The 25,371-nt window shown below is 44.9% G+C and overlaps 1 protein-coding gene across 1 annotated transcript in view; it reads left to right on the top strand.

The window, feature by feature from the left end:
• The window catches only part of LOC147115332 (regulator of G protein signaling 22-like), a 260,516-nt gene that overhangs the window by 211,624 nt on the left and 23,521 nt on the right, over nt 1–25,371 (top strand). The window contains exons 18-22 of the mRNA XM_085993996.1: nt 4,821–4,979; nt 8,441–8,509; nt 11,016–11,177; nt 12,867–13,046; nt 18,084–18,239. Of these exons, the coding sequence (XP_085850122.1) occupies nt 4,821–4,979; nt 8,441–8,509; nt 11,016–11,177; nt 12,867–13,046; nt 18,084–18,239 (726 nt within the window). The remainder of the gene's footprint in view (nt 1–4,820; nt 4,980–8,440; nt 8,510–11,015; nt 11,178–12,866; nt 13,047–18,083; nt 18,240–25,371) is intronic.

Below are 25,371 nucleotides of genomic sequence, written 5' to 3'. Positions count from 1 at the left end.
TGATAGAAGGAGTTCAATGTAAGGAAACATAGAAACATAGAAGATAGGAGCAGGAGTAGGCCATTCGGCCCCTCGAGCCTGCTCCGCCATTCAATGCGATCATGGCTGATCATCCAAACTCAGTACCCTGTCCCTGCTTTCTCCCCATATCCCTTGATCCCTTTAGCCTTAAGAAATATATCCAACTCCTTCTTGAATATATTTAATGAATTGGCCTCTACTGCCGTCTGTGGTAGAGAATTCCACAGGTTCACCACTCTCTGGGTGAAGAAATTCCTCCTCATCCCTGTCCTAAATGGCTTACCCCTTATCCTTAGACTGTGACCCCTGGTTCTGGACTCCCTGACCATCGGGAACATCCTTCCTGCATCTAGTCTGTCCAGTCCTGTTAGAATTTTATAAGTTTAATGAGATCCCCTCTCATTCTTCTAAACTCCAGCGAGTACAAGCCCAATCGACCCAATCTCTCCTCATACGTCATTCCTGCCATCCCAGGTATCAGCCTGGTGAATCTTCGCTGCACTCCTTCCATGGCAAGAACATCCTTCTTCAGATAAGGCGACCAAAACTGCACACAATACTCAAGATGTGGTCTCACCAAGGCCCTGTACAACTGCAGCAAGACGTCCTTGCTCCTGTACTCAAACCCTCTCTCTACGAAGGCCAACATACCATTTGCCTTCTTAACCGCCAGCTGCACCTGCATGCTTACCTTCAGCGACTGGTGCACAAGCATGCCCAGGTCTCGTTGCACTTCCCCTTCTCCCAATCTATTGCCATTCAGATAATAATCTGCCTTCTTGTTTTTGACACCAAAGTGGATAACCTCGCATTTATCCACGTTATATTGCATCTGCCATGCTTCTGCCCAATCACCCAACCTGTCCAAATCATCCTGTAGTTTCTTGGCATCCTCCTCACAGCACACACACCCACCCAGCTTTGTGTCATCTGCAAACTTGGAGATATTACATCTAGTTCCCTCATCCAGATCATTAATATATATTGTGAATAGCTGGGGTCGAAGGACCGATCCCTGTGGTACCCCACTAGTCACTGCCTGCCACTCGGAAAAAGAGCCGTTTATTCCAACTCTTTGCTTTCTGTCTGCCAACCAGTTCTCTATCCAAGTCAATACCTTGCCCCCAGTGTGAGGTCATCCACTTTATTTCCAAGAAAGCCAAATCCGAATATTTTCTTAGTAGCTAGAGATTAGGAACTGTGAATGAGCAAAGGGATTTGGGTGTCCTGATACAAAAATCGCTAAAAGCTAGTGGACTGGTACAAAAAGTAATCAAATGGCTAATGGAATATTGGCCTTTATCTCGAGAGGACTGGAATACAAAGGGAGGAAGCTATACTCCAGCTGTACAGAGCCTTGGTCAGACCCGAGCTGGAGTACTGCTTTGAGATTTGGACACCGCACCTCTGGAGGAAGGTATTTACCTTGGAGAGGGTACAGTGCTGATTCATCAGAATTATACCAGGGCTTAAAAAGTTGAATTATGAGGACAGGTTGCATAAACTTGGCTTACCTTCCCTTGAGTTCAGAAGGCTGAGGGGTGCTCTAAATTATGAAAGGATTCGATAGGGTAGCTGGAGAGAAACTACTTCCTCTGGTGGAGAAATCCAGAAGAAGGAGGCACGATTTTAAAATTAAAGCTAAGCCATTTCAGAGTGAAGTCAACAAGCACTTTTTCACAAAAGCCTGCGGAGGCTGGATGAATTGAAATTTTCAAGACTGAGAGCGACAGGTTTTTATTAGGTAAGGGCATCAAGGGATAGAATCATTGAATCATACAGCACAGAAGGAGGCCATTCGGCCTGTCATGCCTGTGCTGGCTCTTTGAAAGTGCTGTACAATTTAGTCCCAAATCCCAGCTTTTACTCCATAACCCTGCAAATTAGTCCTCTTCGAGTACATGTCCAATTGCCTTTTGAAAGTTCCTATGGAATCTGCTTCCACCACCCTTTCAGGTAGTATTTCATTGGCTGTAAAGCACTTTGGGACGTTTGGTGGTCGTGAAAGGCGCTATATAAATGCAAGTCTTTCTTTTTTGGAAAAACAGAATGGGTATAAGTCTGGGAATGAGTCATCTGTCCATCTTCCTAGTTTAGAGCAAATATTTTACAAAATGCAGAGGGGATTACAAAATGGAGGGGTGATGTACATTGAAATTAATTGTGATATGTGGGAAATGGCAGTATTAAAAGTTATAATTTATTAAATAGTTTTGAAGTACCTTTTTGTGCTAATGAAGGCTGAGTGCCGCATATGCAGGGACAAATATATGGCCTCTAACACTTGACTACGCATAATCTAATTTTAAGTTGTTAAGAAAATCCATTAAACTGTAACATATGAGAAATCATGAGGTAATGTTTGCTGGAGGATTATTAAAACAGGGAAAAATGCTTTTTTCTTTCTTTAGAAATGTCTGAGGATATGGTTCTTCCAATAGGAGAAGATTGACTTCCTTAGGAAGTCACTTATGATTCACAACATTTCACTTTCTTGAACCTAGATTTTCTGATTTTTGTTACTTTAACGGATTACCGCTGGCTTTAAAATAACACAAATCAGAAAATCTACACTTTGATGTCCTGATGTTCCTCACTCTCCTCACAAGTTAGATCTCCAACTAGTGAGACTATTGACTGTACAAATAATGAGCTTATAGAGTTCATATCCAATAAAGTAATGAACTGGGTTAATGGCTTCTCTGGAAAAATCAACCTTAGGTCTCGAGGAGAAAGTAGGTTGTTTATTGACTGACATGAATCAGTCATTCATGGAAGAAAGACTTATGAAATAATACTGAGCAGCCTATGGGTGGCGCTGTCCAGGGAGAGCATAAATACTCGGGCACGGGCCCAGCTTGCGCAGGACATTCTTAACAGGAACTAATGAAGGACACGACTCGACCTCCATGTTGTAAAACAGTTGATTAAAGCTTTGTTTAACGCTTAGACCCAGTGCCTAGTAGTTTTCTTACGTCAGGGACTATTGCAAAAAATATTCTCTCTCAACGTATGAGACAGAACTTTAACTACCTCTAATCTCACTTTTGAGTGCTCTGGTCCTATTTTCTGGTTATTGGAATGATTATGTGTATCTGCCTTGATTGTTTTACGTCTCCTCTGCACCCCAGTGCATTGCGGGATTGATGACACTACTGTCACCCCCCCCAAAAAAAATAATAGGTATCCATTGGGATAGACTGGGATGTAAGCAAAAATGTAAGAATAGACTGGAAGAATAATTTTACAAATTTACAATCCTGGCATGTGGCTTCACCTACTGGGAACACATATTGAGAATTCAGGAACATGGGCCCCATGATTTTATATCCATTAAATTCAATTAAAATCATGGTGGGAGGGGGTGGGATGCACGCTCAAATTCCTGTATGTGCTCCCTGCAGGCGAAGCTCCAAATCAGGATCAGGAAGTCATACAATTTGTCCTTAGATGTAAATTCCATGTTGCTTGCTATATACAGGAAACTCTTGTTTAAACGGCACCTAAATATCCGGAATTCTCTATTAACCAGCAAAATTCTCACTCCGAAAACAATACCTCAATAACCGGCAATGTTGCCGCATCCGAGTCTGAGTCTCCCGCGGTGGCCGAGTTAGTCAGTGGGGGTAGTTCTCCAAACTGCCACTACACGGCTTCTTGGTGCTGTTGGAAGTCCAAACACCTCAATAACAGGAGTCTGACTCTCCCGCGCTCTATACAGTCGTTTACTGTATAAGTTTTGTTTTACTGTTAAGTAATTAGAGTTATGGATTACCCTCAACTGGCAGCACTGTACTTAATCAAGCATCTTCCACCACCCATTTAACACAACATTCTGTAGGTGAGTACCCAGTTACTGTACACTGCACATTTCTTGATTTTTTTATTTTTGTTTGTTAAAAATAGCCTCAGTAGATAACCTTCTCCGTCATCAGGAATTTTTAATCAACCGGCACCATCCCGGTCCCGTCGGTGCCGGATACCAAAGAGTTTCCTGTATTAGTTTAAAGGGCTGGTTTTTGGTCGCCACCATGGCGGAAAATGGGCGGTAGCAAACCGGCTGGTGTTACACACCCCCAGCTGATTTTCCTTTGCATTGCTTTCAGTGGAAAGGAATATTGGGCAGGCTTTACAATGGGCGGCCGGCACGTTACCACCTGATTTCTGCCATTGCCGAAAGTTAAAATCAGCCCTTCACAGTACTGATTTCTCCTTGCATAAGTGTTCTCCGTGCTTGATCGTGTTGAGAAATGAGAATTTATATATTTAAGATGAAACTTGAAACGTTAAATAATTAAATGCAAGGGGTAATTCTATGAAACCATGCTCCCGGCAGAAAGCTGCATGCACCGAGAGCACATATTGGGTATTTGGGCCAATCCAATTCATTTAATGTATGGAAAGTTATGGGGAGTGACATGAATCAGTCATTCATGAAAGAAAGACTTATAAAATAATACTGAGCGGCCTGCGGGTGGCGGTGTCCAGGGAGAGTATAAATACTCGGGCACGGGCCCAGCTTGCGCTGGACATTCTTAACAGGAACTAGTGAAGGACACAACTAGACCTCCATGTTGTAAAACAGTTGATTAAAGCTTTGTTTAACGCTTAGACCAAGTGCCTAGTAGTTTTCTTGCGTCAGGGAGCACACACACAAATTTCCAATATACATTCTCAGTGAGGAAAGCTTTGCACTGGAAGTGCACCTTCATAAAGTTACTCCTATTGTGAAAAAAAAAATCTATTGTAGCATTTATTTTGGAAAACAAAGGAACCATGAATGTAATTATTCTCTCTAGGTAATGATGTTGGCTGGGGGATGGGGCAAGTTGCTCCATGATCAGTTTTCTTCAGAAGTTCTAATTGAGGTACAAAAATATGTAAAAGCGCGTATGGAAAGAAAATGGCTGCCAATGTTCCTGGCTACATCCGAGTTTGCTGAGAGGCACCATACACGGGTACGGTAATCCTACAGTTGACCAACATGTTACAGCAGGCACTGAGTGTGAAGCAGCGTTATCTATATACCTTATATTGAAAATATAAACTAGACTTTTACTGCTTTACATTCACCACTTATATCAGAGAAACTTTGTGGAATAACTGAGATAAACTTTATTTATGAATAATGTAATATAAACTATATTTGAACATTTTTTTTAACCAAACATTAATGGCCTAGAAATTTGGGTCTCCACGGGTGAGTACGCATGGGGTACTCACCCGTAAGCCCAATGGAAGTGCCGGTTTCATGCATGCACTGCGCATGCGCGGGAAACCAGCACTTCTGTTCCCCTGAAAGAAGGGGTTCAGAGGTTGAATGTGTACACCGGAGAGGCTGCGCGTGCGCATCGAACTTGCGTTTTTTTTACAGGTTTTCCCAGGAGGGTAAGTCTCCAGAATTTACACATTTAAAAAGCAGTCGTAAGGCCTGCTTTTTACAAGGTAAGTGGTGAATTAATTAAAATTAAAACATTTTTTCCACAGGTTTATTATTTTTAAATACTTTAAAGAAAGGTAGGTTTATTTTTAGCCCCGTTAGAAAATAAAATTATTTTTTTCAAATATTTAAGTTATTGTTTAAAATAGTTATTTCATGTAATTTATAGTTTATTTAAAAAATGTGATTTTTAAAAAAATTTATTTGACGATTTAGTGATGTTTTGGGGTCCGTAGTATTTATAAGTTTTGAATGGAGCATTCCCTGCTCCGATTGGCTCCCCAGGGCCCATGTGATCCCAGGGGACGCATCGACCTAACTGCGCCCCTGGGATACGCAAGCACTGCGCGCCGGCAGTTGGAGCAGGCCCAGGATCAGAATCCCACGCGGGCTCACAGCTCAATGGCCGGCGCGCAAGGTAAGTGCAGGTCGGGGGCTTACACCTGCGGGAAGCCCCCCGACCCGAATTTCTGGGCCAATATAAACTATATTTGAACTTTTTTTTTTACCAAACATTGTATGTATATGTGGCAAATAATGTGTGAAGTGGTACATTTTCGGAATAAGAACATATAATGGAATTATAACCTAACTGTAAAACTTTCAATCAAGTAGAGAAATAGAGCGATCTCGAGGTACAGATACACAGATATCTAAAAGTGGGATTGCAAGTTAAAAAAAAACGAAAATGTGATTCTGGGTTTTATATACGGAGATGTTGGGGATAAAAATTCAATTTCAGTGGGGCATTGAACGGGCGTCAATGGAACTGTGTCTGTTATACACCCCACCAAAGTTGAATTTCAACACCACTGAATACAAAAGAAAAGAAATAATGGTGAATTGGTTATATTGGGCTAGACTGCAATAGGGGTACTGTGTGCATTATAAAAAGAGCTTTGGATCCATGGAAAAGATGCAGGGTGGAATTCCTAGGATGATACCTGGGATGGGAGGATATAGTTATGATGGGAGATTTTAAAAACTAGCTTGTATTAACTGGAGCAGAGAAGGTTAAGGGCAGAGTCTAATCACAGAATCACAGAATCACAGAAACCCCACAGTGCAGATAGAGGCCATTTCGGCCCATCGAGCCTGCACCGACACATATCCCACCCGATCCCCGTAACCCCAAGTATTTAATCCCCCTAACACTAAGGGTCAATTTATCATAGCCAATCATCCTAACCCGCACATCTTTGGACTGTGGGAGGAAACAGTTGATTATTGAAGCTGAGTTAATCAGAACATTAAAAAATCAATTCAGTAAAAAAGTAAAATATTAAAGTGGGATAAGTGTCAGTGGAGTAGATTTTGACTCTGTGCAACAGTGTAAAACAGGTTATAGCAAATCAAGGTCTAGAAATTCGGTTGCATAGCCCGTTGTTTGGACGCTACGAATTTGGACCAAAATGGTGTCCGAGCAGCGCGCACACATTTCTGGTGTGGGCCGCGCTGGACGCCATCTTGGTGAGGGTGGTAGGGCAGCCGTTAGCAGTGTGCGCTGGAAATATGGTAAGTAGGCAGACCGTGACCTCATTTAGCGTGCAACACTGATTTGATGCCAATGCTGCCATTTTCGTCGTCATCACTGGAACTGACACAGACTGGGCCGGATATTCCGACCCCCACGGGTGGGTACGAGCTGTGTACGCACCCATAGGGGCCTCACAAGTGGCGACTTCAGGCGTGCAAAGTGCATGCACTGAAAACCGACACTTCCGATCCTCCGCCTGCCCTGGAGAAGGGCCTCTGCGGGGGGAGAGTTCCGCTTTCCGCACAACCTCCGCCCACTGAAAACCTTTAAAAATCTAACGCCTGGTAAAAGTGCGTGTAAGGCCTGCTTTTACCAGCATAAGAGCTTAAAACGCATGGGCAGCTGGTTGTGATATGTAGAGGGCGTTGAATGGAGCGGTGATGTCCAAACTGGCAGGTCGTTGCACGCTGATTGACGTCACGATCTGACTCATTTCCATATCTGCAGCAAAGCGCTGCCGGCCTGCGCAAAATGGCGGCCGCCGAATGTGGGCGGAAACGAGGCGGCTGCCATTTTTTCAGCCTAAGCGGCTTCATCAGCCAACACGAACGGGCTGAATCTCACAGCCATGAAATTTGTGGAAAAAGCATTAAGTGAAATGTATTGAAAGGGTTGAGAAGAATAGCCCAGATTTTCCGATCCCCACGGGTGTGTACGCACCCGTAGGGACCTCGCAAGTGCCGGTTTCAGGCATGCGAAATGCATGCGCTGAAAACCGGTATTTCTGATCTGTGAAGAATCCTCTCGACAGATCCTCCGCCTGCCCTGGAGAAGGGCCTCTGCGGGGGGAGAGTTCCGCTTTCTGCACAACCTCCGCCCGCTGAAAACCCTTAGAAATCTAACGCCTGGTAAAAGCAGCGTAAGGCCTGCTTTTACCAGCATAAGAGTTTTAAAAAGTTTCACTCATTTATAATTTTAAAATACTTTTAAAAAAGGTAACTTTATTTTTAGCCCTGTAAAAAACTTTAATTATTTTTTTCAAAAAATTAAATTTTTGTTTAAAATATTTAATTTAATGTAATTTTAACTAATTTTAAATACGTGATTTAAAAAAAATTATTTAATGTTTAACTGTTTTTTAAGTGATCCCCATTCATACTTTTGACAGTTCTGTGCAGAGAGACCTGTCAAACGTGTGAAGGGGGATTCCCTTCTTTGATTGGTTCCCCATGGCCCACGCGATCCCAGGGGCACTTGCAAACCACCTGCGCCGGCCCTGGGATACCTGGGCCTCTGCCCGCGCGGACCCGGAGAGGCCCAGGATCTGAAGCGTCGGGACCTACGGAGCCAGCAGGCAAGGGCATAGATTTTTCCCGATTGGAGGCATCCGCCCGTAGAAAGCCTCCAATCGGAAAATCTGGCCCATTATTATATTTGACCTCTCTAGGGTATCTATTTATAATTTGCTCCTAAAGTTTTATCGCTTCGTATCTGTTCTCCAGGTACAAATGTATGACGTGGTGGAGGACCAGATGTTACAGAAGAGTAGGAAGAAACGAGATGTGTTGCAGGTGAGAACTTATACCTGAAACGCAATACTTTGCCAGTTTAAGTGAACCATTATTATATCTGTATTGTCAAACTCAGATGTTTAGAAGTGGTGAGAATTTGAGACATAGATAGAAAATCCATTAAAATAATTAGAGCTTTGTTTTTGCAAAATGATCTGAAATGATTAACCCCATAAAACAGGGCGGGTTGGGGTCGGGTGGGAGGTTATACAGTTAAAAATCTGAATCCCGACCACACCTGGAGTACTGTGTGCAGTTTTGGTCTCCTTACCTAAGAAAGGATATACTTGCCATAGAGGGAGTGCAGCGAAGGTTCGCCAGACTGATTCCTGGGATGGCAGGACTGTTGTATGAGGAGAGATTGGGTCGACTAGGCCTGTAGGTAGGTGAGTGGTGGGCGGGGAGGTCGTGCATTGAGCAGTGTGTTGGACTAGTGGTGCAGTTGGAAGGAGATGGCTTTTAACTGACATTGACCACTCGTCTGAGGTCATGAAACTTCTTTGGGCACTGGAGCCAGGTCCTGGGGGCGACACTGCTGGCAGTGATGGCCTCGGCGATCTGATCCCACATCCTTCTTTCTGGAGGGCCTCCTGGCCCCCTGTGGGTAGAGGACCTCTCTTCCAGTGTTGACCCCCTACACAAAGCTAGAGTGCTACGTGCGAGAACCTGGTGCCCTAGCCCTGGCCTATTGAGCCATTTGTGTTCATGCTGAAGCACTTTTACCATTTTTTACGTGCAGGAGGCAGTTCAGCTTTAAGAGCTGAAGACTGCCTAGTTTGTTATGATTTTTAATGTTTTTTTCAGAAGGCAGTTGAGCTCTAAAGGCTAGAGATTGCCTATTTTTAAATGATTTTAATTTTTTTTCAGAAGGCTGTTTGCCTTCAACTCACCTCTGAGTCAGAAGGTTGTCCCACTCCAGGGAGTTGAGCACATAAAGCTAGGCTGACACTCCCAGTGCAGTGCTGAGGGAGTGCCGCAATGTCGGAGGTGCCGTCTTTCGGATGAAACGTTAAGCCGAGGCCCCGTCTGTTCTCTCAGGTGGACGTAAAAGATCCCACGGCACTATTTCGAAGACGAGCAGTGAAGTTATCCCCGGTGTCCTGGCCAATACTTCTCCCTCAACCATAACATAACCAAAGAGATTATCTGGTCATTATCACATTGCTGTTAGTGGGAGCTTGCTGTGCACAAATTGGCTACCACGTTTCCCACATTACAACAGTGACTCCTCTTCAAAAAGTACTTCATTGGCTGTAAAGCGCTTTGAGACGTCCGGTGGTCGTGAAAGGCGCTATAGAAATGCAAGTCTTTCTTTCTTTAAGGGCGCAAGACTGCTTTCTAAAATGTCAGCCTTGCTTTAAGAAAAGGCCGCCTCGTGCCAGGGACGCTACGGCCACGCTGCATCGGGCCTCCTGCTGAGCGCACAGCCTCAGGCAGCGCGTTTGTCGCTAGCCTGCGCGCTCCAATCATTAAAATCAGTAGGCAGCGACAATTTTCGGGCTTTATCGAATTTTTAGGCCTGAGTGTTTTACAAATGGTAATGCTTTGTGTGACTCACAAAATGCATACTTTATGAAAGAATATGTTCACTTATGCACTAGCTTTACAACTTTTTTTTAATATTAGTTTATGGGATGTGAGCGTCGCTGGCCAGCATTTATTGCCCATCCCTAATTGCCCTTGAGAAGGTGGTGGTGAGCCGCCTTCTTGAACCGCTGCAGTACGTGTGGTGAAGGTACTCCCACAGTGCTGTTAGGGAGGGAGTTCCAGGGTTTTGACCCAGTGACGATGAAGGATCGGCGATATACTTCTAAGTCAGGATGGTGTGTGACTTGGAGGGGAACTTGGAGGTGGTGGTGTTCCCATGCGCCTGCTGCCCTTGTCCTTCTAGGTGGAAGAAGTCACGGGTTTGAGAGGTGCTGCCGAAGAAGCCTTGGCGAGTTGCTGCAGTGCATCTTGTAGATGGTACTCACTGCAGCCAGGGTACGCCGGTGGTGGAGGGACTAAGGTGGTGGATGGGGTGCCAATCAAACTGGAGAATTGTTGCCCATGACAGACCTTGAAAATATATTTTTTGCAGAGGAAAAGAGTGATATAAGCTGTGAACACATTAAAATCGGTTAAAGTGTTTATTTCTTTACAGTGAAGGTAATATTTGACCCAATGAACAGTAACTGTCACTTGAAATTAGAAAGAATTTATGGGTCTGAGTAGAGATGGGATTCAAGTTCCAAAACTTCCGAACTCTGTTCATTTTATGAAGTTCTGATGGTGAAAATTTGAATCTCTCACCTGCAATCTCAGCCTCCATAAAGCCACCATCTCGTTTCCCTCACCAAGGGCTGTTGGACCAATATTTCCAGGCGTTCATTGGGCCTTGGCAAAGAAGCTGTAGACGCTTAAAAACACCAGCAGCCCAAAGTTTTTTTAGTAGTTCACTTCTCTTCTAATGTTTTGTGAAAATACGGATGATGAAAGTGATTCTGAACATTTATGTTTCCAACAGCTCCTGGGTAACAAATTTGTTTCCTCATCAAAAGAAATCATTGCGTTCCGAAAAGCCTTACTAAATCCATTAACGGCTCTCCAATTTCAGCAGTATGTGTCACTGAAGGGAGAACTGATGGAGAATAATGTGATCTTCTGGCTTGAGGTTCAAAAATACAAGGTAAAAAAAGAAAGAGGATCTGATACTAAAAAAAAAAGTAACTAATAATTCAAAACTTCTTTCAAATGAGTCAGAGGTTTCACTTACATAAAACGTTCTAACAAAGAACGCCACTGGAAAAATTGTGTGTGTGTCTGCGTAAGTGTGTGTGTGTGTGAGTTTGTGTGTGTGTGAGTTTGTGTGTGAGTTTGTGTGAGTGTGTGTGTGTGTGAGTTTGTGTGAGTGTGTGTGAGTGTGTGTGTGTGTGTGAGTTTGTGTGAGTGTGTGTGTGTGTGTGTGAGTTTGTGTGTGTGTGAGTTTGTGTGTGAGTTTGTGTGAGTGTGTGTGTGTGTGTGTTTGTGTGTGTGTGTGAGTTTGTGTGTGTGTGTGTGAGTGTGTGTGTGTGTGTGAGTTTGTGTGTCTGTGAGTTTGTGTGTGAGTTTGTGTGAGTGTGTGTGTGTGTGTGTTTGTGTGTGTGTGTGAGTTTGTGTGTGAGTTTGTGTGAGTGTGTGTGAGTGTGTGTGTGTGTGTGTGTGAGTTTGTGTGTGAGTTTGTGTGAGTGTGTGTGAGTGTGTGTGTGAGTTTGTGTGTCTGTGAGTTTGTGTGTGAGTTTGTGTGAGTGTGTGTGTGTGTGTGTGTTTGTGTGTGTGTGTGAGTTTGTGTGTGAGTTTGTGTGAGTGTGTGTGTGTGTGTGTGAGTTTGTGTGTGAGTTTGTGTGAGTGTGTGTGTGAGTGTGTGTGTGTGTGTGTGAGTTTGTGTGTGTGTGAGTTTGTGTGTGTGTGTGTGAGTTTGTGTGTGTGAGTTTGTGTGTGAGTTTGTGAGTGTGTGTGAGCTTGTGTGTGTGTGTGTGTGTGTGTGTGTGAGTTTGTGTGTGTGTGAGTTTGTGTGTGAGTTTGTGTGAGTGTGTGTGAGTTTGTGTGTGTGTTTATGTGTGTGTGTGTGAGTTTGTGTGTGTGTGTGTGTGAGTTTGTGTGAGTTTGTGTGTGTGTGTGTGTGTGTGTGTGTGTGAGTTTGTGTGTGTGTGTGAGTTTGTGTGTGTGTGAGTTTGTGTGTGTTTGTGTGTGAGTTTGTGTGTGTGTGTGAGTTTGTGTGTGTGTGTGTGTGAGTTTGTGTGTGTTTGTGTGTGTGAGTTTGTGTGTGTGTGTGAGTTTGTGTGTGTGTGTGTGTGAGTTTGTGTGTGTGTGTGAGTTTGTGTGTGTGTGTGTGTGTGAGAGTTTGTGTGTGTGTGTGTGAGTTTGTGTGTGTGTGTGAGTTTGTGTGTGTGTGTGTGAGTTTGTGTGTGTTTGTGTGAGTTTGTGTGTGTGTGTGTTTGTGTGTGTGTGTGAGTTTGTGTGTGTGTGTGAGTTTGTGTGTGTGTGTGTGTGTGTGTGTGTGAGTTTGTGTGTGTGTGTGAGTTTGTGTGTGTGTGTGTGTGTGAGTTTGTGTGTGTGTGTGTTTGTGTGTGTGTGAGTTTGTGTGTGTGTGAGTTTGTGTGTGTGTGTGTGTGTTTGTGTGTGTGTGTGTGAGTGTGAGTGTGTGTGTGTGAGTGTGAGTTTGTGTGTGTGTGAGTGTGTGTGTGTGTGTGTGTGTGTGTGTGTGTGCGAGTTTGTGTTTGTGTGTATGCATGTTTTTTTGTTATCTGCGTCTGTCTGACCGAATACTAAGTTCTGTAGCCTAAATGGCACAGAAAATAATACAGACTTTTTTATCTGTGCTTCTTTTTCCCTTCAGGACATGTGCCATTCTCATGCTAGCGAGGAGAGCATTCAGAATAAGATCATGGCCATCGTTAATTGTTTCATCAATTCCAACATCCCACCACCTCTGCAGATCAATATTCCACCAGAATATGCATATAACATTATTAATCACAGGAAAGAGCAGGGACCATATATCTTCAGAGAAGCACAGGTATGTGAAGGAAAGAATGTGAAGGAGCTCAGTAAGATGGCCTGGTAGCATTTGGGGAGCCATGTGGGCACGATGGGCAGTCCTTCCAGTCATTAAATTTGGTTGCACAACTTTTCTTCAATCCCACCAGCTCACTGAGAACAGAACTCCAGCGTGTCCAATGGACACACTTTGAAAACAAAACTTGCCGGGGTGTGTTTGGGTATTGATGCTAATCAGTTCCCGTTGGGAAATAGTTTTACTTGCTCAATGTAGGATCTAGTAAAATAACTAGAGAAGTTAAGGATAGTATTAGCTTAAAAGAAGAGGCTTACAATGTTGCCAAAAGGAGTAGTAAGCCTAAAGATTGGGAGGGTTTTAAAAATCAGTATAGGATGACCAAGAAAGTGATCAAGAGGGACAAAATAGAATGAGAGTAAACTAGCAAGAAATATAAAAACAGATTGTAAGAGCTTTTACAAGTATGCAAAAAGGAAGAGATTAGCGAAAGTAAACATGGGTCCCTTAGAGGCAGAGACAGGAGAAATTATACTGGGGAATAAGGAAATGGGCGAGACGTTAAACAAATATTTTGTCAAGAATTTTGATTTGGTGATGTGTAGGGAGCAGGATGGTGGGGGGCTGGAAAGCACTCGGTAAACACGGGAGAACGGATTTCCAGCAGGCCCTGCCAAATTTAACGGCAGGGCCTGATTAGCATTTGGAATCAAAGTTTCCCACATGCAGCCAGCCAGATGGAGAGGCTGACAGACAGTTGGGCAGCTAGGCCTATGACACCAGGCCGCAGAGAGGAGGGAGGGAGGGATTGGAGGAGGATCGGAGGCCGGAGGAGGATCGGGGCCGGAGTAGTGAGACCAGAGGGGGATTGGGGCCAGAGAGGCCGGAGGGTGATCGGGACTGAAGGGGGGAGGCCGAAGGTTGATCGAGGCTGGAGGGGGTGGCCGGAGGGTGATCGGGGACCAGAGGGGGGAGGTTGGAAGGCCGGGGTGGGGGGGAGGGGGGTATCAGGGGCTGAAGGGGGGAGGTCAAAAGGCTGGAGGGGGGAATGGAAGCTGGAGGGATGGTTGGGGGCCGGAGGGGGGAATTGAGGGCCAGAGCCCAAGGATCAAAGGCCAGATGGGGGATCGAAGATCAGAGGTCTCATGGGGGGGGGGGGGAGGTCAGAGATCTCGGGGGGTGGGGGGGAGGTCGGGAGGAGATCCGAAAGGTCGGGGAGGTGTCCGATCACAGGGGAGTTGATGAGGCAAGAATGCTGGATCCAGCAGGTAAGTGCAAAGGCACCTACCCCCTGGATCCAGCAGTCCTCGCCTCCCTTTAGCTGCTGAGTTCCCTGAGGTCTGGGAAATATGACCACCCACAGATAGATTTGAAATGGTAGGTCACTATGAGGTACAGAGCTTCTTTATAATATTTGAATCGGTGACCCACCTCCTGGGAGCGGGCTGGCTGCCCATCCCATCCCGCTTCCATTAAAACCGGAAGTGGGTGGGTTGGAGGTGGGTTTGGGGTCAGGATTCAGATTTTTAATTTATATCCTGCAAAGGGATATAGACCGGGTTAAGTGATTGGGAAAGAAGATGGTAGATAGAATATAATGTGGGGAAATGTGAAATTATCCACTTTGGTCGGAAGAATGGAAAAGCAGTATATATTTTTTAAAAGGTGAGAGACTAGTAAATGTTGGAATTCAGCGAGATTTGGATGTTCTTGTACAGGAAACACAGAATGTTAGCATACAGGTACAGCAAGCAATTAGGAAGGCAAAGGGCATGTTGGCCTTTATTGCAAGGGTGTTGGAGTATAAGACTAAGGAAGTCTTGCTGCAATTGTAACAGGGCTTTGGTGAGACCACACCTGGAGTACTGTGCACAGTTTTGGTCTCCTTAATTAAGGAAGGATATACTTGCCCTAGAGGGGGTGCAGCGAAGGTTCACTAGATTAATTCCTGGGATGAGAGGGCTGTCCTCTGAGGAGAGGTTGTGTAGAATGGGCCTATGTCTTCTAGAGTTTAGAAGAATGAGAGGTGATCTCATTGAAACGTATAAAATTCGTAGAGGGATTGACAGGGTAGATGCAGAGAGGCTATTTCCCCTGGCTGGATAGTCAAGAATTAGGGGTCATAGTATCAGGATAAGGAGTCGGAGTACAAGGGGTCGATTTTCTTGACCCGTGGAGTCGGGATTGGAGGCGTGCGGGGGGTTAACGTCCCGAATTCGGGGGTCCCGACACCATCCCGCCCCCAACCTGCTTCCATGTAAGTTTCAAAGGAGGCGGGTACTCGCCCCGCACTGGGACCCGCCTACCCGAGGCGGGAAGGGATTAGTGCCAATTAACTGCCTGTTAACAGGTAGTTAACAGGCAGTTTTTAGCCTAATCCCTATTTTAAAGCTTGAAGTGTGGGATTCCCGACGGCTCCAAACCACGGCAGGTTAGAGGAGTCGGGCCGTCGGGTTGAAGGTCTTGGAGGGGTTGAGATGTCAGTGTTCAGGTGAGTGATGTGTGCATGAGTGCAAAGGTAAGTGTGTTTGGTGTGTCTAAAGTGTGTAAAGAAGTTTAAATTACCTGTACTTACCTTTTCAGCCTTCCTTCCTCTAGGTTTCGGGAGTCCCTCATCTCACCGGCACAGAAAGCCGAATGGCTGCGATCTGTCAAAAGTGACAGCCTTCAGCTTTCTGTGCAGGAGAGATTTCTAACTGAGTTGGTGTAGAAGGACTCATGTTAGAAGTAAGACTGTCAGTGTTTGACAGCTTCAAACAGCTGTGAAACGCTGATATTTCATCTGTCAAAAGCTCTTGACAGATGAAATTTCAGTCTGTGACGTCACCTGTTGCCGGGTGGCCCTTAATTGGCCTGCTGAGCCCGCTGGGCAGGCTCAACAAGGTCAATCAAGTTAAAATCACGTGGATTGGCCGCATCTCGATGGAGGCGGGACTATAACCCCGAAAGTTGTAGTCCCGCCTCCTTCCCGACTTCTGAATGAAAATCACCCCCCAAGAGTCTTACTACAATTGTACAGGGCTTTGGTGAGACCACACCTGGAGTACTGTGTACAGTTTTGGCCTCCTTATCTGAGGAAGGACATACTTGCCTTAGAGGCAGTGCAACAAAGGTTCACTGGATTGTCCTGCGAGGAGAGATTGAGTAGACTGGGCCTATACTCTCTGGAGTTTAGAAGAATGAGAAGTGATCTCATTGAAACATATAGGATCCTGAGGGGGATTGTCAGGCTAGATGCTGAGAGGTTGTTTCCCCTGGCTGGAGAGTCTAGAACTAGGGAGCATAGTCTCAGGATAAGGGGATGAGGAGGAATTTCTTCACTCAGATGGTTGTGAATTTTTGGAATTCTTTACCCCAGAGGGATGTGGATGCTCAGTGGTTACATATATTCAAGACTGAGATCGATAGAAACATAGAAACATAGAAACACAGAAACACAGAAACACAGAAACATAGAGACATAGAGACATAGAAACATAGAGACATAGAAACATAGAGACATAGAAACATAGAAACATAGAGACATAGAAACATAGAGACATAGAAACATAGAAACATAGAGACATAGAAACATAGAGACATAGAAACATAGAGACATAGAGACATAGAAACATAGAGACATAGAAACATAGAAACATAGAGACATAGAGACATAGAAACATAGAGACATAGAGACATAGAAACAGAGACATAGAAACATAGAAACATAGAAACATAGAAGATAGGAGCAGGAGTAGGCCATTCGGCCCTTCGAGCCTGCTCCGCCATTCAATGAGATCATGGCTGATCATCCAAACTCAGTACCCTGCCCCTGCCTTCTCCCCATATCCCTTGATCCCTTTAGCCTTAAGAAATATATCCAACTCTTTCTTGAATATATTTAATGAACTGGCCTCCACCGCCCTCTGTGGCAGAGAATTCCACAGGTTCACCACTCTTTGGGTGAAGAAATTCCTCCTCATTTCAGTCCTAAATGTCCTACCCCTTATCCTTAGACTATGACCCCTGGTTCTGGACTCCCCGACCATCGGGAACATCCTTCCAGCATCTAGTTTGTCCAGGCCTGACAGAATTTTATAGGTTTCGATGAGTTCCCCTCTCAATCTTCTAAACTCCAATCGACGCAATCTCTCCTCATACGTCATTCCTGCCATCCCGGGTATCAGCCTGGTGAATCTTCGCTGCACTCCCTCCATGGCAAGAATGTCCTTCCTCAGATAAGGCGACCAAAACTGCACACAATACTCGAGGTGCGGTCTCACCAAGGCCCTGTACAACTGTAGCAAGACATCCTTATTCCTGTACTCGAACCCTCTTGCTACGAAGGCCAACATACCATTTGCCTTCTTAACCGCCTGCTGCACCTGCATGCTTACCTTCAGCGACTGGTGCACAAGAACACCCAGGTCTCTTTGCACCTCCCCTTCACCCAATCTATTGCCATTCAAATAATAATCTGCCTTCCTGTTTTTGCCTCCAAAGTGGATAACCTCACATTTATCCACATTATAGTGCATTTGCCATGTTTCTGCCCAATCACCCAACCTGTCCAAATTATACTGGAGTTTCATGACATCCTCCTCACAGCTTACCCTCCCACCCAGCTTTGTGTCGTCTGCAAATTTGGAGATATTACATCCAATTCCCTCGTCCAGATCATTAATATATATTGTGAACAGCTGGGGTCCTAGGACCGATCCTTGCGGTACCCCACTAGTCACTGCCTGCCACTCGGAAAATGACCCGTTTATTCCAATCGATAGATTTTTGGGAATCAAGGGATATGGGGGGTAGGATGGAAAAGTGGAGTTGATGTAAAAGTTCATCCATGATCTCAGTGAATGGTGGTGTAGACATGAGGGGCTGTATGGCCGACTCCTGCTCTATTTCTTACGTTCTTAAGACAAAATTTAAGGTTCATTGTCTGGCCGCACATATTTTAAAAGGGTTGATTTGATAATCTAGCACATTGAAATGTATATATGAGTCAGTAACCATGAAATAACAAAATGTACAAAGTAATGACGTTTCACTCCACAGATGGCAGTTTTTGATGTTCTATTCAAACTGTGGCCAGAATTTTCTAACTTCCGACGCAGTGTCGCCGATGAAAGCATCCTGCCGAGCCTAGAGAGAAAAGTACTGAAAAGGAAAGAAAAACTTGAAAGACAAGAAACAGGAGAAATCTCAACTGAGGTGATAGTTCAGAATTATGCAAGTTAGAATCATAGAATCATAGAATAGTGCGGCGCAGAAGGAGGCCATTCGGCCCATCGAGTCTGTGCCGGCTCTTTCGAAGAGCAATCCGGTTAGTCCCGCTCCACCGCTCCTTCCCCATATCCCTGCAATTTTTTTCTCCTTCAAGTATTTATCCAATTCCCTTTTGAAAGCTACTATTGAATCTGTTTCCACCACCCTTTGGAATGCACCTCACGTCACCTCTGGTTCATTTGCCAATCACCTTAAACCTGTGCCCTCTGGTTATCGATCATTCAGCCATTGGAAACAGTTTATCTTTATTTACTCTGTCTAAACCCTTCATGATTTTATACACCGCTATCAGATCTCCTCTTAGCCTTCTCTGCTCTACGGAGAACAACCCCAGCTTCTCCAGTTTATCCATGGAACTACAATCCCTCATTCCTGGAACCAATCTAGTAAATCTCTTCTGTACCCGTTCCAAAGCCTTCACGTCCTTCGTAAAGTGTGGGCTGAATTTTGCAATCGGGATGGGTGCAGGGGGGCCGTGGATCGCGACGGGAACCCGGAAGTGGTAGAGGTGCGTTTTGCAGTGGCTTTTTAACGAAGCCAATGCAATTGAATCAGGGTTTCCCGACCAATTAACTGGAGAGGGTCCGATGATGTCACGGATGACTCGACTTCAGCTGAGATATTTAAAGGAGCAATGGATAGAGGTCACTTGAAGGCTGGTGGAGGTGGAAGCCTGATTGTTACAGAGGAGATTTGTGGCCAGTAGAACACTTTGATAATAGCACAGCCTGAATAATGCAGAGCCAAAGGCAGAAAGCCAGGTTCAGTGATGCCTCCTTGGAGGTTTTACTTCAAGGTGTGAGGGCTTGCAGGGCTATCCTGTACTCTGCAGATGGGAGGAAGAGAGCAGCAAAAAAATGCGGGAGGCTCTGGCAGCTTTTGCAGCCGCGATGTGCTCGGTTGTAGCAAAAATGGAGGAGTCCATCTCCAACATGACCAGCCCAATGTCACAGGCAATGGCTATGATGTGTTCATCCATTGAAAGGGTGGCCACCTGCATGGAGCATCAAATGTGCCAGTCGAACAAGTGCATGCTTGCTGTGGACAACAGCTTGCAGACTCTGATTGCAGCCATATCTAGGATGGATAGAAACCTAGATTTGGCCCTTAATTGCCCCACTGATGTGCAGCAAAGTGCTCTCCAGCTCCTGGTTGGAGGTGCGAAGAGCTGAGGGAGGGTGGACTGGCGCAGGATGAATGAATCACGACAGCTCCCTGGGAATCTGGCAGACACATGCATGATGATCTTTTTGTGGTTGCAGACGGGCTGCACATTGATGGAGTGGAAGCCCTTATGGTTCACGAACACTCCTGGGTGATCTAGGGGTACCTCGATGGGCACATGTGTGCAGTCAATGATACCCTGCATCTGTGGGAAGTCAGCCAGAACTGCAAAGCCGAGCGCCCACTCAGCCTGACTGGCTTCATCAGTGGCAAAGTGTACATAAGTGCCTGATTTGTCAAACATGGCATCGGTCACCTGGGTGATGCATTTGTGGGTAGCCAACCGCGAGATCCTACAAATGTCTCCTGCAGATCCCTGGAAGGAGCCTGAGGCGAAGAAGTTGAGGGCGGTGGTGACTTTGACAGCCACTGGTAATGTGTGTCCACCAGGTTCACTTGGCAGCAGGTCTTGTTCCAGCAGGTGGCAAATGTCTGCCACGGCCTGACGCAATCGCCTCCACTTTCTCAGGCACTGGTGTTCAGCCATGTCCAGGAAGCTGATCCTCGGCCTATATACCCTGTGTTGGGGGTATCGCCTCCTGCAAGGTGCACCCCTGTGCTCATCCACTCTCCTGTGGAGCAGCAGGTTGGTGAGGAGAAGGCTGCTGCTGCTGGTGGTGCTGGTGCTGTTGCTGGGGCTCATCTTGGTCTGAATCTGAGGTCCAAGGTGAAACAACATAAGCGGCACCCATGCTGATCTGATATATGGCAGGTAAAGTGGAGATCAGTGGCACAATCCTCCAATGTAGTGAGAGTGACTTCCAAAGTTGTAGAAATCACCTGAAAACTCCTGAAAGCAAACTCTCATCACAAATGGTGTCAGCAAGCGCCTTTCCCTTAGGCAAGGAAGTAGGTGTGAGTATTTATGTGATTTTTTTTTTGTTAACTGTCAATTGTTCAACTCCCACAATGGCCGGCCGCTCTGCTCTCACCTTGCTTTCATTGGCAAGGTTCAGCAGGCCTGTGAATCCCGTGGGCAGCCAGTTAAAGCTGTAACATCAGGTTAAAAAGGCTGTTAATAGCCTTTTAACGAGCTCTCAACTACTTTAATTAGCTTACCCGCCTTTCCCAAGTGGATCTCTGGCGCGCTGACTAATGCGCCCGAGTTAAAGGCGGAAGCCAACTTCCCGATGCGCTGTCAATTTCAGCGCTTTTAACTGCCCACCCGCTCGCAAACCCGCACACTCTGCAAAGTAAAAATTCAGCCCAATACTTCAGCTGGGGCCAAACTAATGTTTTACATCGATTTAGCATAACTTTGTGGCTTTTGGACTCTCTGCCTCTATTTATAAAGCCCAGGATCCCACGTGCTTTATTAACTGCCTTGTTAACCTGTCCTGCCACCTTCAGAGATTTGTGCACAAACACCCCCAGGTCTCTCTGTTCTTGCTCCCCCTTTAACATTGTACCATTTAGTGTGTATTGTCTCTCCTCATTCTTCCTACCAAAATGTATCACCTCACACTTCTCTGTGTTGAATTTCATCTGCCACGTGTCCGCCCATTCCACCATCCTGTCTATGTTCTCTTGAAGCCTATTACTATCTTCCTCACTGTTTACTACACTTCCAGGTTTTGTCACATCTGCAACTTTCGAATTTGTTCACTCTACCCCCCAAGTTCAATTCATTGGTTTATATCAGAGACAGCAGTGGTCCTAGCACTGAACCCTGGGAAACCCCACTGTATACCTCCCTCCAGTCCAAAAAGCAGCCATTCACCACAACTCTCTGTTTTCTATCCCTTCACCAATTTTGTATCCATGCTGCAACTCCCTTTTTAATCCCATGGGCTTCAATTTTGCTAACCAGCCTATTATGTGGTACTTTATCAAACGTCTTTTGAACATCAACTGCACTGCCCTCATCCACCCTCTCTGTTACCTCATCAAAAAACTCAAATCAAGTTAGTCAAACACAATTTGCCCTTAACAAATTTTCTTCACCACCCTCTTCATATGGCAAGTCCCTAACAACAGCATTGCTGGCAGCCTGGGACACAGGCTTCCATCTCATCCTTTGAACTGGGAAATTTGTCAGGGGATAAAATAAAGGAAAACAGAACTTGTGTGGCCTTACTGGAGGATAACATGCCCCCTCCAAAAAAAATAATTGTCCATTTTAGTTTTCTTCAATTGATTAAATATCAGTGTAAATACCTGCCATTGTCTGAAGGTTGCTGTGTGTACCCCAGTGGTACAATAACAAGAAAGAGGCATAATTGGATGTTGGGATTTAATTGACAACTGTATCCTCATTGTTGTTTTTCCCTTGCCACAGGGGGCAGGGGACGCCACAGATAAATAAGGGGTCAGAGAAAATAAATCCAGAATAATACTTTCAGAGATGTCAGGGCAGCGGGACAATGGGCACAACTTCAGGGTTGTAAATGTTTTCTTTTACACGGAGAATTATTAACAGCTGGAATGGCTTGCCAGGAAGGGAGATTGAAACCAGCAAGCTGGCCTCATTTAAGAAAGAGGTAGATAGGAAAAAAGTAGATTTAGTATTCTAAAAGGCTGAGATCAAATTGACCAAAGAACCTTCTTCATACAAACTTATTTTATGGTTGACATAAGAAAACTACAAGGCACTTGGTCTAAGCATTAAACAAAGCTTTAATCAACTGTTTTACAACATGGAGGTCTAGTTGTGTCCTTCACTAGTTCCTGTTAAGAATGTCCTGCGCAAGCTGGGCCCGTGCCCGAGTATTTATACTCTCCCTGGACAGCGCCACCCGCAGGCCACTCAGTATTATTTCATAAGTCTTTCTTTCATGAATGACTGATTCATGTCAGTCAATAAACAACCTACTTTCTCCTCGAAACCTAAGGTTGATTTTTCCAGAGAAGCCATTAACCCAGTTCATTACTTTATTGGATAGGAACTCTATAAGCTCATTATTTGTACAGTCAATAGTCTCACTAGTTGGAGATCTACCTTGTGAGGAGAGTGAGGAACATCAGGACATCAAAGCCTAAATTTTCTGATTTGTGTTATTTTAAAGCCAGCGGTAATCCGTTAAAGTAACAAAAATCAGAAAATCTAGGTTCAAGAAAGTGAAATGTTGTGAATCATAAGTGACTTTCTAAGGAAGTCAATCTTCTCCTATTGGAAGAACCATATCCTCAGACATTTCTAGGGAAAGAAAAAAGCATTTTTCCCTGTTTTAATAATCCTCCAGCAAACATTACCTCATGATTTCTCATATGTTACAGTTTAATGGATTTTCTTAACAACTTTAAATTAGATTATGCGTAGTCAAGTGTTAGAGGCCATATATTTGTCCCTGCATATGTGGCACTCAGCCTTCATTAGCACAAAAAGGTACTTCAAAACTATTTAATAAATTATAACTTTTAATACTGCCATTTCCCACATGTCACAATTAATTTCAATGTACATCACCCCTCCATTTTGTAATCCCCTCTGCATTTTGTAAAATATTTGCTCTAAACTAGGAAGATGGACAGATGACTCATTCCCAGACTTATACCCATTCTGTTTCTCCAAAAAAGAAAGACTTGCATTTATATAGCGCCTTTCACGACCACCAAACGTCCCAAAGTGCTTTACAGCCAATGAAATACTACCTGAAAGGGTGGTGGAAGCAGATTCCATGGGAACTTTCAAAAGGCAATTGGACATGTACTCGAAGAGGACTAATTTGCAGGGTTATGGAGTAAAAGCTGGGATTTGGGACTAAATTGGACAGCACTTTAAAAGAGCCAGCACAGGCATGACAGGCCGAATGGCCTCCTTCTGTGCTGTATGATTCAATGATTCTATCCCTTGATGCCCTTACCTAATAAAAATCTGTCGCTCTCAGTCTTGAAAATTTCAATTCATCCAGCCTCCGCAGGCTTTTGTGAAAAAGTGCTTGTTGACTTCACTCCGAAATGGCCTAGCTTTAATTTTAAAATCGTGCCTCCTTCTTCTGGATTTCTCCACCAGAGGAAGTAGTTTCTCTCCAGCTACCCTATCGAATCCTTTCATAATTTAGAGCACCCCTCAGCCTTCTGAACTCAAGGGAATGTAAGCCAAGTTTATGCAACCTGTCCTCATAATTCAACTCTTTAAGCCCTGGTATAATTCTGATGAATCAGCACTGTACCCTCTCCAAGGTAAATACCTTCCTCCAGAGGTGCGGTGTCCAAATCTCAAAGCGTTACTCCAGCTCGGGTCTGACCAAGGCTCTGTACAGCTGGAGTATAGCTTCCTCCCTTTGTATTCCAGCCCTCTCGAGATAAAGGCCAATATTCCATTAGCCATTTGATTACTTTTTGTACCAGTCCACTAGCATTTAGCGATTTTTGTATCAGGACACCCAAATCCCTTTGCTCATTCACAGTTCCTAATCTCTAGCTACTAAGAAAATATTCGGATTTGGCTTTCTTGGAAATAAAGTGGATGACCTCACACTGGGGGCAAGGTACTGACTTGGATAGAGAACTGGTTGGCAGACAGAAAGCAAAGAGTTGGAATAAACGGCTCTTTTTCCGAGTGGCAGGCAGTGACTAGTGGGGTACCGCAGGGATTGGTCCTTGGACCCCAGCTATTCACAATATATATTAATGATCTGGATGAGGGAACTAGATGTAATATCTCCAAGTTTGCAGACGACACAAAGCTGGGTGGGCGTGCGTGCTGTGAGGAGGATGCCAAGAAACTACAGGATGATTTGGACAGGTTGGGTAATTGGGCAGAAGCATGGCAGATGCAATATAACGTGGATAAATGCGAGGTTATCCACTTTGGTGTCAAAAACAAGAAGGCAGATTATTATCTGAATGGCAATAGATTGGGAGAAGGGGAAGTGCAACGAGACCTGGGCATCCTTGTGCACCAGTCGCTGAAAGTAAGCATGCAGGTGCAGCAGGCGGTTAAGAAGGCAAATGGTATGTTGGCCTTCGTAGAGAGAGGGTTTGAGTACAGGAGCAAGGATGTCTTGCTGCAGTTGTACAGGGCCTTGGTGAGACCACATCTTGAGTATTGTGTGCAGTTTTGGTCGCCTTATCTGAGGAAGGATGTTCTTGCCATGGAAGGAGTTCAGCGAAGATTCACCAGGCTGATACCTGGGATGGCAGGAATGACGTATGAGGAGAGATTGGGTCGTTTGGGCTTGTACTCGCTGGAGTTTAGAAGAATGAGAGGGGATCTCATTGAAACTTATAAAATTCTAACAGGACTGGACAGACTAGATGCAGGAAGGATGTTCCCGATAGTCAGGGAGTCCAGAACTAGGGGTCACAGTCTAAGGATAAGGGGTAAGCCATTTAGGACAGAGATGAGGAGGAATTTCTTCACCCAGAGAGTGGTGAACCTGTGGAATTCTCTACCACGGATGGCAGTAGAGGCCAATTCATTAAATATATTCAAGAAGGAGTTGGATATATTTCTTGAGGCTAAAGGGATCAAGGGATATGGGGAGAAGGCAGGGACAGGGTACTGAATTTGGATGATCAGCCATGATCACATTGAATGGCGGAGCAGGCTCGAGGGGCCGAATGGCCTACTCCTGCTCCTATCTTCTATGTTTCTATGTTTCCTTACATTGAACTCCTTCTATCACAGTTTTGCCCCACTCACTTAATCTATCAAAATGTCCCTTTGTAATTTTCTGCTCCCATCTACACAACTTACTGTGCCTCCTGACTAAGTGTCATCTGCAAACTTAGACTTCCAACTTTCTATTCTCTCATCCAAAGGGTGTTCAATAGTAGCATGAATTGATATACACTCTCATTTCCCCCACCCCCGTCCACCCTCTCAGAATATGCCTTATCTCTGCTCTACATTTACAGTAGGTCGGAGACTCTGCATTGACAATTAAAG

Source organism: Somniosus microcephalus, chromosome 7 (assembly GCF_052327205.1).
Source record: "Somniosus microcephalus isolate GS21.2 chromosome 7, FLI_Smic_1.0, whole genome shotgun sequence".
In the NCBI taxonomy this organism is placed as follows: Eukaryota; Metazoa; Chordata; class Chondrichthyes; order Squaliformes; family Somniosidae; genus Somniosus; species Somniosus microcephalus.
This window is presented reverse-complemented; position numbering and strand designations above follow the sequence as displayed.